Source organism: Hydra vulgaris, chromosome 01, assembly GCF_038396675.1.
Source record: "Hydra vulgaris chromosome 01, alternate assembly HydraT2T_AEP".
In the NCBI taxonomy this organism is placed as follows: Eukaryota; Metazoa; Cnidaria; class Hydrozoa; order Anthoathecata; family Hydridae; genus Hydra; species Hydra vulgaris.
This window is the reverse complement of record NC_088920.1, coordinates 17,059,591-17,074,510: the sequence shown is the minus strand read 5'-3', so window position 1 is coordinate 17,074,510 and position 14,920 is coordinate 17,059,591. Positions and strand designations below refer to the sequence as shown.

Genomic DNA, 14,920 nt, shown 5'->3' with positions numbered 1-14,920 from the left:
TACTTAAGTCATAAAGTAAATGTTTTGAGAAAATCTACTTTGATCAGCCATTTTAAATCCTTGTTTTGAAGTGTTATACTCTAATCAAAATAAATTTTCTCAAAATATTAATTTTGTGACTTAAGTACTTTTAGCACTAAGCCCTTCAATTATGGATTTAATTAACTAAAATATGTGTTGTAATATTATAAGATTCTTTAAAAAATTTTTATGTTGTAAAAGTATCTTTATTGTTTTTGTTGACCCTTCGTCATCAGAGAGTCAAATGTATATGTAACGTCACATTCTTTATTATTTTATCGATTATTAATTAAGATTAAGAGTCCTTCTTGACTAAACTACTGTTGATAAAATTTTGAATCATGCCAAAGTCATATTCTAGTTACAATATAGTTTAAAGTTATCTTATTACAATAATTTAGGTTCATTAATAAGATAATTTAACATGAACAAAATTGATAGTTTATTGGCAAATCGTCTCTCGTCATTGGGCTTTCAAGAAAATCTAGAAATCAAAAATCTTGGGGCATACCAACCAAAAGGTGTTCGTATAACTCAAGTTGATGGTAAAAAAACTCGAACATTTTGTGTATCATGGTTTGAAAAAAAATCATTGTTAAGTGTTAGTTATGAAAAAAATTCGTTGTTTTGTTTTTATTGTGTGTTGTTTGGTGGCGAGAGCTTGTGGGCAGAAAATGACTGTAAAGATATGAAACATCTTTCTGAGCGAATACAAAAACACCAATCCAGTAAAACGCATATAAGTAATTCGTTGCAGTTTCAAATACTCGGAAAGACAAACATTTTATCGACAATTGATGCTGGATACAGTCTTAGCATAAAAAAACATAATGAATTAGTTAACAAAAACAGACTTACATTATCGAGGGTTATAGATTGTATAAAATTTTGTGGTGTACACGAATTGCCCTTAATAGGACATGACGAAACTATTGACTCAAATAATCGAGGGGTATTTTTAGATATGGTTTCATACACAGCTACATTGGATAGTGTGTTTAGCAATCATCTTAAAGATTCAAAAATAACAAAAAATACTTCGAAAACAAACCAAAATGGCATTCTAGAATGTATGTATAAAGTATACATAGAAGAAATCAAACGTGAGATAGATAAAGCAAGATTTGTTTCCTTGCAAGCAGATGAAACAACTGATGTATCTTGTCGTTCTCAGTTCGTCATTATTTTGCGTTATTTAAAAGGTTATCAACCAGTTGAAAGATTTATCGCATTTATTGATGTTCAGGATAGAACTGCTATGGGTCTTACAAATGTATTAAAAGAAGAATTAAATTGTTTTGGTCTGAAGAAAAAATTAATTGCACAGGCTTATGATGGTGCAGCAGTTATGAGCGGATCAAGGAATGGAGTCCAAAGTCTAATAAAAGAAGTTTACCCATATGCCCATTATGTTCACTGCTATCCAATGCTGAGTGAAGTTAAGTTGATGTCCGAACCGTTTTATATGAAATTGCTGTTTTTAGTGATATCGGCACCATTAATTTATGCATGAAAATAACCTGATTGAAACATTTTCTGAAGTATCAAAGTTGATAGAGATTGTCATAGTCACACCTGTGTCTACAGCCGATGCTGAACGGTGTTTTAGTACTTTAAAAAGAGTTAAGACACTTTTGAGAAATTCCACAGGTTAAGATCGGTTGAGTGTATTAGCTTTACTATCAATACATAAAGGTTATTTACAGGATATTGATCAGTTTAATCAAAAAGTAATCGAATTGTTTTCTTTTATGAAACAGAGAAGAGCAGAATACTTGTATAAATAATACGCTTAAGTCGTTGTTTTTAACATCATTCTTTATTTCAAAATATATTATACCTTTATGAAAATTATAGTGTTATTCGTAATTTTTTATATTTATGACTTACTTCAAACTAACTAAAAGTTTTTACCATAAAGTTAAAATAAAATAAAAATCTCAAGAAGAAATATCAAAATCTGTTCAAATCATAACGCACCACTATCAGGGCAGTTTTCATTCAGTTTTTGCTGCTTTTTACGTAGGTTTAAAAGATTCAATGCCATTAAATACTTATGCTTTATTTTGGGAGTATGCTAGCGCTTAACTCTCTCAACCAATCAAAAAACGCTAGCGACCAAAAAATTCCTAACAAACACCTAAGTATCAGTTAAGCCGACAGCGAATCGTTGCGATATTTTTTGGTTAATATTTGCTGGCCCCACCAAAGTTTATTGTCACCGGCCGCCACTGTATATATATATATATATATATATATATATATATATATATATATATATATATATATATATATATATATATATATATATATAGTTATGTGTATATTCTATACATTTATATATACATATATATTTTTATATATATATATATATATATATATATATATATATATATATATATATATATATATATATATTTATATTTATATTTATATATTTGGTTGAATCGTATTTTATGTACGTAAACTGAAACAGTATAAAGCGCAACTTAGCGTATTTAAAAGAAAAGCATTGTTTAGACCAAAAATATGTTTGAAATCAATTTCTTTGAATACTTGTAAGTTAAAAGTTTGTTATTATCATTTTTATAATATAATCTTTTTTTCAAAGAAAAAAATTGTAAAAAAACAATTTTTTTCACTTTACAAATATTTTCAAATTTTATTTATTTTCAAATTTTATTTAGTGAAATTCTTACTTATGCAAACTCTTTTGTTTAAAAATATTCCAAAAACAAAAGAACTTTTTAATTACTTTTTATTACGCAACGAAAAAGTTGCGCATTTTACTGTTTTAGTTCAAGTACATAAAATACGATTCGACCATATATTTATTTATTTATTTGTGTATATATACAGTACCTATTCATATTATTAGACTCAAACTTAGATTTTAGCTTTTTGTCTTTTTTGTGTGTCTAAAATGCAATACAAGCAATCGCAACTTAATTTTTTTGTTATATAATCTATATATTATTACATACAAAGCATATTAAGAAACTTAATACTTGGTGGCGAGTCCTTTTGACTCTATAAAAGCTTTGACACGCCAGTTTTTAAACAGAAATTTGAAAACTGTTGTCTAGCTGAAAATAAATATTTTTAATATACTTGTTCTTATTGCTTTCCTTCATTGTTATTTCAATGATTTATTTTTATTACTTTCATAGCAGTCGTTAGAGCAATTTTATTCAGTCTTGGTTTAAAACTTATTATATCGTTGAGTCCGAAACAAGATCTTTTTGTTTGCCGTCTCGTGAGACAAGTATTGGCTGCGAATTTGTATTGTATATGATATACTTTAGGACTATTGTAATTGTAATGAAAGTAATACCAGTAACAATAATTATTGTTATTGTATTAACTTAATTTTTAAACAATAACAATACTTTTGATTTACAACTATTGTAATTCTGTAATACAATAACAATAAATATTGTATTGCAATTTATCTTTATAAAACAATAACAATATCTGAAAAAAAAAATATCGTAATGACCCACTACAATAACAATAAATATTGTATTGTAATTCGTCTTTGTAATACAATAACAATATATTGTTATTGTAATAAAAATAATTATTAGTCCAGTTGCTGACTATATACCCTTGTACCCTTGAAATAGGGTACAACTAATATTTAATGAATGATTCTATTTTACTGAAACATAATGAAAGGGTGCCAGAATGGTAAATTGGGCAACTTTAAATATTGAAAATCAAAGTTAACGGGATCAAAAAAAAGGAAACCACCATTTTTCTGCAAATGAAAGGGATTCGGCAGACCTAAGTCTTAGGTCTCCCGAATCTTTGGCTACTCTGCCACAATCTTAGGCTAAGATTGATGCAAAATCTAAATATGTGAAAAATAGAATTTTCAATATATTGCAAATCTGTAAATAAAATTAAGCAAAAATAATAGTAAGTTCGTCAGAGATGAATATAAATACGTTAAAATACATAAGCTTTTCTACTTTAATGTAAAGTAATACACTACAATAGTTATTGTAATTTTATTTCATTAAAACAATACAATACAATAGTTCTCGAATTTTATTGTGTTGTTAGAAAAAAAACAATACAATACTTATTGTAATTGTTTTTCATCACAGCAATACAATACCAAAATAAATTTTTTTTTTATTGTTTTTGTAATATTACGATACAATTTTATTGTATTGTAATGTGTAATTGTATTTAATTTTTACAATTACAAATACAATAGTCCTAACCCTATGATATAATGGATATATTTTGAGTAATGAATTTTTTTATCCAATCGCAATAGAGAGTTATCTCAAGAAATAGCTTCCAAACACTATATCAGTTATATCCTAAGATTACTCTCTGTTGCGATTGGATAAAAAAAAGTTTTTTTGCAGTCCTCTACTTTGGTTTTTGATTATCTGTTTTTTTATTTGTTATTAATAAATTTAAAATAAACTTTTATTACCTTATATATGAGTGTAAAAAGTACTTTTTATATAAAAGTTTAGTTACAAAGTACTTTGCAGCTACAAAGAAACTTTGTGTCACTCATAAATACTTAAATGCTTCAGATGGTTTTTAAAAATAATGTCACTAAACTAAATAAATATCACTCATCGTAAACAGAAATATTTATTTTAAAAAATTTCATTTTTTAAATTTAATTTTTCTATTGATTATGTCAATTATCTTAGCCATGTAACTGTGTCTCCTTGTAGTTTTTTTTATTTATTACATTCAACTTGGTATTATAAAAAGTATTACATATATACATATATATATATATATATATATATATATATATATATATATATATATATATATATATATATATATATATATATATATATATATATATATATATATCAATCAATCAATCAATCAATCAAAATTTATTGACAGGCTCAAGGCCCAATATAATTAATATACAATAGGTAAAATAAAATGGATTAGAATAAAACAAAGACTATCGCACTTGAATATAAACAAAACCCAAGAAAAAAAATATAAGTAAATAAATAAAATAAAGATAAGAAATTAAAGTGTTATAAATAAAACTCAGCTCTCCATTTAAACATCAATGGAGACAGCAAGAACCTGTAAGAGTTAACAAAAGCTTTTATGACGAGGTTCTCACTATTTTGCAGCAGTAACAGTGAGGAGTATTGTTGCTTGCATATTACAACATTAAGCGAATGGGCACCATGTTTCACAAATAATTCACTTGCACTGTTCCATCGTGGCTTGTTTAATATCAAGCGAAGTGCATTATTATATGCAACACATAGGCGATGGAATGAGTCTTTTCTTCAAAGATACCACAGCTGAATCCATAGATTGGGCTGCAAAAGGCATTAAATAACATGATCTTTTTTTGTATCTGTGTAGAGCTGAACTTTCTACGGATGAGGTTAGCTTTAGCATAAATAGAACGCACGTGTTTTAAAATATCTTTGTCATCCTGCATATCGTTTGAGATCAAGTGACCCAGATATTTATAATGACTAGTGTATGTAAGAACCATGCCAGATAATGTGAAACTAGGGCTATTTATAAGAGGTTTATAAATTTCAAAAAACATTATTTGAGACTTAGTATTGTTATAAACTATATCATGTTTCACAGCATAACTGGAGCATAAATCAAGTAAGATCTGGAGACCTTTGGCTGAGGGTGCATATAGGACAATATCATCAGCATAAAGAAGATGGTTAACAAGAGAAGGACCCAAGCAACAGCCTACGGTAGTTTTATTAAGTAAAACACTAAGATCGTTAATATATATATTAAATAGAAGAGGAAACAGTACACCTCCTTGTCGCACTCCATTACTGATATTAAATGTTTTGGAAAATATTCCACCCCAAAGGATCTGAGCTGTTTGACCAACATACCAGACAATAAGTAAACGTAAAGTTACACCAGAGATAATTTTAGATTCGTAAATATTGTATCAAAGCGAACTCTATCAAAGGATTTACTAATGTCAATAAATGTCACATGCATATTTGAGCCATGTGATAGGTAAAAATTTAAAATATCTTTTAAAATAAGAACTGGCATAAAAGTGCTATGGTTTTTCATAAATTCGAATTGGTTTGGAGTCCTAGTGAAACTTTCATTAATGCGTGAGACAAAAACATGTTCCAAAATCTTGGATATATATATATATATATATATATATATATATATATATATATATATATATATATATATATATATGTATATATATATATATTGTACACCAACAAAAAATAATGCAGCTATAATATATTCCTTATGCATATCCGTTATATATGCAGATATATGATAAGTCATTTAAAAAAATGAGTTATGTAAAAAATAAATTAAGTCATAATTTTTCAATACTTTATTAGACAGTTTTATTAAAATTGCTCCTATTCTTTGGGTCGAAGGTCATGTCACGATTAATGCAAAAAAAGTTTACCATTATACGTTAGGGAAAACAAATAATTGATCGGATTAAGAACATATAAATAATAATGCCTCAAAGTTGCTGTGTGTTTTCTTGTACCAATAATTCTCAAAGTCAACCAAAATTAAGATTTTAACATCTTCCAACTGAAGATAGAAGAAAATTGTGGTTAAAGGCAATAAATTGAGCACATGTTGATAAAAATGGAGTAGTCATCAAATCAAAATCAGGGTCTACCAAAACACAGTATCATTATAGGTAAAAAAAGGTAAAATTATCAATGATCCCGATTTTATTCTATCAGTTTTCCACCACAAATACAAATTTAAGATGCAAAAATCATCTTTTAAATATACAGGGTTTGACAGATTTAAACAAAGGCAAAAAAAGTTAGCTAAACAAGTTAATGAAATATAGTGATTATAATTATTACATTGAGTAAAAAAGAATTATATAATTTTCATAACACGTACTAATTAGTTAGTTTTTTGGTCTATAAAATAATTAATTAAAGTAAACAATTGACAAAATCTACATAAAGTTTATATAAAAGACAAAATAGAAGTTGTATAAAAATATATAACCTATTTTATATTGTTGCCATAATTAAGATATCTATCACATTATATCCCAATTATGGCTACAATATAATACAACATAAAGTATATTGTAGCAAGAATTATTTATTATGTTGTATTATATCATAATACAACACAGTAACTGTGTTTAATAAAATTTTATTTAATATACTAATTGTCAGAGACTCAAACTTTCATTTATGTTAATACAACATGCCTGGAGATCAACTTTTGGCTTATCTTGGTTTTATTTTAGCTGATAATTTTGATGCTGGTTCAGGAGCTGAACTTATTGCTCCTGCTTTCACTAAAGGAAAAGATCAATTGTCTTCAGGTGATGTAGAGAACACAAGAAAAATTGCATCTGTTCGTATCCATACAGAAAGTGTTATATGACTTATTAAAAATCGGTATACAATTTTAAAGGGTGTTTTGCCTTTTCAAACAGTAAAAAGTATTAAAGATGAAACAAAGAATAAAACGCTTTCAATTTGCGATAAAATTGTGTCTGTTAGTGCTTCCTTGGTTAATTTAGATACCAATATTATTAAATATTCAGAACATAGTTCCTAACTGTTATAATCTAAGCTTATTTGTTAGTTCCTTATAGTGAATACTCTCATTCATTTTTGCTAATAGTTTAACAAAATATTTGTATAATATTTTGATATTAAAAAATATTTCTAATTTTTAATAATAAATAATCTAATTTTTAGAACATAAGTTTTTCACAACAAGATTTTCAAAGATCAATTTTGTATTTTGTAAAAATTTTGTAAAAAACAGTAGTTTAGTGCGACAATAAAGTATGCACGTAGGTATAGGGGACGGTATAACCCAGTGTAAAAAAAGGAAAGGGGAAATTGTATCAGGTAGGAAACGGTATAACCTACAGGTGAGATAGGGGGACGGTATAACCTAGTGTAATGAAAAAAACGGAAATTGTATCAGATAACTAATAAAATATGCCTTTCTCATAAAATGTTTCTTTAATTTCGTCATTGTATGCTGTTTAAATGTAGATATGTAGGCTCATTAAAAACTGTAATAATAACATGAGTGTGTTACAAATTGTCTCTGTCCCATGTCACTGCGTCAACGGCCGAATTACCATAGTAAAAGTCGATAGCAACAACTAACTTAAGTTTATATTTAGCACCTCCGTTTTCTTAAATTTTGGCTAATAACCCATTAGTTGAGTAGGCTAGCATGATTTGTCAAAAATGTAGATGGTAACAGCCCCAGTAGGGAGGTCTACCTATAAATGTAATTGAACGTCCTCTTAAAACATAGTTAGCAATTGCAAAGCAAATATAAAACATAAAAAGATGTAATCTTTTTGTGTTTTATATAGCCCCTGTATTGCCTACATACCAAATAGTAATATCTCTTTTACCCAGACTGTGCCTTGTTATTAACTGTTTATGGCCTAATAATCAGAATTACTTTTCAGATTTATTTTCTAGCGTTTTTAAAGAAACTTGAATTTAGTTCTAATTAGGTTTTTTCAGTAGCGTTATAATTTTAAAAAAAAATTTAGAGTAGGAAATAAATATCATTTCAATCAAACATTTTATTTAAATTTTTGTTTTTACAAAAGCAGTTTTTTAACGTAAAATATTACGATAAAAACATTAAAATACAAAGAATTATTCAAAGGATGTGCTACATTAGTTTTAACCACTTGTTATTGCAACTAATTAGGATTACTTTATTTTAAAAGCATATGTTAGTTTAGGCATCTTTTCTTGCCTCAAGTCATTTCATTAAAACAATTTTTTTAAATCTAAAAAAGATGCTTTCTAAGTTACTCAAAGCATAAAGTTTCATTAGTTGTATCTCATAATTCCATTCATGCTTGTATTATTCCATTCATTTAATATGAATTTTATAAAAGAGTTGTTTGCCGTTTTGTTGTCACCATTTTACTAAAATACTGTATTTTTATATTATTATGAACGCATATATTTGCGCCCACGTATGAAAGTTATGCTGACAGTGTTAACTTGATAATCAATTCCAGTTAGTAATTCCAGTGACTTGTAAAAAAAACTTGGACTTCACTTGAACTTTCAATGACTTCTGTACATAATTGATTCCGCCTACTTCATAATTTTTTAAACTTTTTTTAGCATGCTAACTAATGACAACTATATACTTAACAAGTTTGTATATAAAAATCAAACCATCATGCTTTCATCTATTGTCCAATGCCGTCATATTCAATGTTTGTAGTATTTTAATGTATGCAGGACCCGATCTAGAACAACACTAACTATAGCCGCAACAAAATTTGGGGGCCCCGAGTCGAAAAATTGTGTGAGCAAATAAATGAGCCCTCATTTATTAAATCCTGAGGGATTTAGAATTTAGACAGTTTAAACTTACATGTATCCAAATTAGTATATTTTTTTCCTTGATTTTTCATACATAAATTCATTCAAAATCTCTTCAAAATCTAGACTTTTTTGTTACTTCGCTTTCGATGGACATTAATGCTAACACAGATAGTCTTTCACTAGGCATTGAAGATTGTAACCTGTTCTTAATCCTTTTTAGAGTTGAAAATGTTCTTTCGCCAGAACAATTTGACACAGAAATGGATAAAAAAACCCTTAGAGCAGTTTTCACGTTTGGAAATGTGTGCGAAATGCCACTGTCCTTTATCAATTGCAGCATTTCATTAGGGTTGTTGATGTTGGGTACAAAATTTGTAAAGAGCAAAAACTCATCTTTGAAGTTGTCATCTACATACAACTTCAAAACTTTTCTGAAGCTTCAACCACTGGTGTTTGAAGTTGAGCTTTTGAGCCAGACAAAAATCCAAACCTTGTCTCCAAACCAGAATAGGCTTCATTCCTTCTACACAAATGACTTTTTAAATTATAGCATTTGACTTTTTAAAATGCAATGTTAAAATGCAATTTTAAATTATAGCAATGACTTTTTAAATTATAACATTAAAAATGTCACATACAAATAATTGCCTTCCATTTCTTGCCACAGCTGCATCTTCAGATTGACTTTTATCTAAAGTTTTGGACTTAGGTATCCGCCTCTTGCGAGATGCAGTATATAATATTTCTACTTTATACATTTCTTGCGCCTCTTTTTCAAACTTCTTAAATTTTTTTTTTTGCATTCTGAACAAATTCTATAAGTGAATCATATAATGGGACAATGGTTGATAGGTCACAAGATAATGACTGCAGTGTTTTATTGACCTTATTGATCCTTTGAAGCAATGTGTGCTAGATTATTGTTAATAATACATTTTTGAAATATTTGATTTTCTTCATCAAACAATTTGCTTCAAATCTTGTATTGTCTTTTTCCATTTTATCATGAACCATTTGCGACAAAATTAAAGTGATGGCATTGTACTCTTTCCTTAACGCTCGAACTGCATCTTTATTACCAGACCACCTGGTTCCAGAAAGCGATTTTAAAGTTAGTCCTCCATTTACGTTTTTGATTTTGAAAGTGATAATTCCCACCTACGTGGAGTAGCTGAGAAGAATGTGTACAATGCTTGCACAAATCCAAAATAAGCAGTTGCAGCTCTACACGACTCCACTGCATTCACTCCCACCAAGTTAGAGAGTAAGCAGAACAGGGAACAAATTCTGCTAGAGGATATGCAGCTTTTAATCTTGCTTGCAGCCCAGAGTATCTTTCAGCCATGTTACTTGCATTGTCATAGGATTGTCCATGACAATATTGATCTATTCCAAGATCTTGAAATATTTTGGTTACTACTTCATATAAATGTTCTGCACCGTGATTGTGGATAGGAACAAAAGTCAAAAATCGTTCTACTGGAGCAGACTGCAAATTTACATATCTCACCACCAAACACAATTAATCAATTTCTGTTGTCTGGTGTACAATCTATGATAATTTTGAATTACTTTGCCTCCTGAATTTCTTTAACAATATGTTTTTGGACTTAAGAAGACATTAATTTTAAGATTCCTGCTACAGTCTGAGAGGATAGATAGTTGACATGGCCCTTTCCTTTATTACCATGTTTACCGAAGTGGCGTGCTAAAAAAGGATTAAACTTGCTGATTAACTCTAATAAACCTAAAAGATTGCCATTTTGTTCAGAACCAAAAGTTTCATTACCGCCAAAAATACTCAAACCTTGCTGTGCAATAAACTTTAATACTTCAACAACACGCACTATGACATCTCTCCAGTATGCACGCTCATTTTGATTTTGTTGTGCCATTTGGCTGTCAATACGCCAGGGATTTTGGAAAGTTGAGACAGTTGGCCACACTAGTACGATGCAAAAGTGACGTTTCATGACTTGCTAGTCTTGATGTGACATTCTTCCAGTCCCTGAATCCAGTGGTGCAAAGACCTTGATTGTTGTTTTCAAAAAGCTTGCAGACATTGCATAATACTGATTTTGAACTTGGAGAATATATGAGCCATTCCCGTTGAATCTTTTCACCATTTTTTTTAAGCGGAAAAATTGTTCTTTGAACACATTCAAACTTTTTCTACAATTTGTCAAATCAGATATAAATTCTACATTTTGCTTTGGTGGATTAAGAACAAAATATTCTCGAATTGTTGAATCAGGAGGTCACAGAGCAGGATCATCCAAGTTATCAGGCTTATATTGAAAATGTTACGGGTGAATATTCAATATTCGTTAAACAGGGATCTCCAAAGGCAATTACTTCTTCTAACGCAATTTCTCTTTCATCTATAATTCTTTCAACAGGAGGATTTTCTTCATGATGAGCAATTTCTTCATGAAAAGCAGTTTCTTCATTAGGAGCAATTTCTTCATCAAGAGCCCTACGAACAACAAATTTATCTAATGACATTCATTTTGGTTTTTCTTGGACAAATTCTTCTTTTCTTTTGCGTTTAGAAGATCCAGACGGATTTTTTCTCGGAAACATTTCCGATAGCTCTATATAGAATATATAAGGATTAAAATAGGGATTCAAATAGCAATATTTACATTCGCTCTCTGGTTGAACGAAAAAAGCATAAGGCTAGAGAAGGTTATCGGATTACCAAAAATACAGCTAACACTTATTGGCTTTTAGGATTACCGTAATCCTAAAAGCCAATAAGCGTCGGAAAAGAAATTATAATATGTTTACTGAATGTACAGATTTTACCGCTTAAATTGAAACAAATCATCTTGAAATTGTTTCAGTTCATTTTTACACATAAAAATTATTTATAGAAAGAGGTTAAAGAAAAAAATTAAATCACAACTTAAAATTTAAATCTTAAACTTAAAATATCATAAAAATCCATATTTTAAATATCCTAAGGCAGGAAAAATAAACTAAATATATATAAACCATCAGTGTAAATCAACAAATCATCTTTATAATCTTCATTTTTACTTTTTTCTAGCTCATCTATGAAGTTCTGAATTTCTGATTCAGCTAAATGGCAACCTTTATAAGTCATAATTGTTATACTTTTTTAAGTAAACATTTGGCCAAAAGCTCTTGAAAAAATGACTTAAATGTTTTTTTGGACTGTTGAGGACCATATGTTTATAATTTTAATTCCGAAATGCAACAGAGCATAAGGATTTTGAGATTTTGAGTAAAACATAGAGGTATATTTAAAAACATTTTAGTTCTTTTTTACCTAAAAATTTTTACATAAAATAAATTTTTTTAAATTCTACTGTTTCGTCAGAAAAATTCTGATGGGCTAAAAAAATATTAAAAGCTAAAAATTAGGGGGCCCTAGGCCGGGCCTTACGTGCCTTGTGAAAGGCTCTGAATGTATGGTAAAAGACTCGGGCAAAAAGTGTCAAAATCATTCACATACTTTGGTTTCACCAGCCTAATAAAACAACTACATCAAAAAATTAATACAATTAGTCCTGCTGCATACTTGACTGGAACATTTGACTTATTGCATATTAGAAATGCGACCTTTCCGTTTCCCATTAAAAATTTAACAAACTTTCAATGTCTTGTTCTCCATCTCAGTAATAACTTGTGTATCTCCAATATCAGTATTTTATTTATCGTAGCTCTTTTAATTTTCTTTTCTTAAATGATTCAGATTGCACTTTTCAGGATTTATTATTTAACACATTTTTGTGTTTAAAACTTTAGTTTGACAACCATTTGTTTGTGCAGAACAGTGCTGTATGTTTATGCAAAACCTGCTATTTCTATTGATAGCCTTTCCTAAATAGTATACACACTAGATCCCATGTTAGAAAAAGATTTGAAAAAACACTTTCTTTAGGTGAAGCCATGTTGATACGTACTTTTCAAGGTTTTGACTCTTAAAATAACATCAGAAAGCACTGATGAAAACTGCTCTATGCCCCATTAAGTAACAGAAGCTATCAATTTTGAAATAAAAGTATTTTGTATAAAAACATTTGTTCAATATTCTTAGACATTTATAATGGTGATATTTGAATATTAAAATAAAATGTATCATTTACTTTTTAAATATTCTATTTAAAAGTCAAAGTTATTTTTAAGTAGTTATAATTTATAAATAGAGATGTACCGGAATTTCGGCCGCAATTTTTGTCTTTTAAAAAAGTTCGCTTCTGACTGGAATTAAAATTTTTTTTTGACTTTTTTTTTTATGACTTGTAAAACAGGCTGAGTAAATTAAACAAATAAATCATTATCCTACAGAGCAATAAAGAACTATAGCTAAACCGAGATAAAAAATACAAATGTAATTTTTGCAAATGTATTTGCAGTACTACTGTTTCTGAAAATAAACTTATATTTGTATTTTTTACCTAGGTTTACCTATAGTTCTTCATTGCTCTGTAGGATAATGATCTTTTGATTTAATTTACTCAGCCTGTATCACAAGTCATAAAAAAAAAGTAAAAAAAAAGTTTAATTACAGCCAGAAGCGATCTTGCAGAATTGATCTAAAAGAAAAAACTCTGGCCGGAATTCCGGTACATCCCTATCAATAGATAAAACTATATACTTTTTTTTAGTTCAAGTATGTGTAGATGTCATACTATATTTAAAATTCTATAAAATGTCTAATGCACTATATATACAAAAACGGATTATACTTTGGTTATCAAAGAGAAGTTTGACAATTGTAATAAGCTATTCTAAAAAATCATATTAGCCTAATAAATCTAGATGAAAATAAATACTTTTAAAAGACTTGTTTTTATTGCCTCCTGTTATGATTTATTGCCTCGTTTTAATGGTTTATTTTTTTAACTTTCTTATATCTTAATCTTAATAATTTTATGAAGCTTTTGTTTTTAAGAAAAAACAAAAGTTTCATATTGAGTACAATAAAATATTGTCTGTCAATTGAAAAAAAAAGTTTAAAATTTCAGAGTAATAATTTATTTCAATTGAAAAATCAGTAAATAAAAATATGGTCTTAAAGCCCTTGTTCTCCCTACGTGTATTTATATTAGGGTTTTTTATAACATTTTGATATTACTTGGGGTATAAAAGTATATAGAGTTACAAACTCTGTTTTCGAAACGAACTTTTTTTTTATTGTAACAATAATATTATTAACAAGTAAATAAATTTAAATATTTAAATTGTTAATCTAATTCTTACAATTATCCAAAATTCACAATGTTTCAATATTAAAAACAAGCATAACTGTTGTCTTAACTTTCTTTTGATACCAAATGAAGAAGATGAAATCTATAAGGAGCAGTCTGTTACACAACCAAAGCAGTTATTGGGTTTTAAAACAATACCACACACCCATTCATTGACAGCCTTCTCATGTAAATTACGGGTTAAGACACGATCTGATATTCTTGATTTTATTTTATTCTAGTTATTTTGGTTACAATTTTGCTTGAGTTACAACAATATATGTTTTTTTGGTAGATGATTTTTCATTTCCGTGACTTTTCATTCTCGTGAACTTTGCA

The 14,920-nt window shown here is 28.3% G+C and overlaps 1 protein-coding gene across 1 annotated transcript; it reads left to right on the top strand.

Annotated features, from left to right (window-relative positions):
* The first annotated feature begins 445 nt into the window (after positions 1 to 445).
* On the top strand, positions 446 to 1,534 carry LOC136074162 (zinc finger MYM-type protein 1-like). The gene has a single exon (XM_065786467.1). It carries the CDS (start codon positions 446 to 448, stop codon positions 1,532 to 1,534), a length of 1,089 nt encoding a protein of 362 aa, XP_065642539.1.
* The last annotated feature ends 13,386 nt before the right edge of the window (positions 1,535 to 14,920 follow it).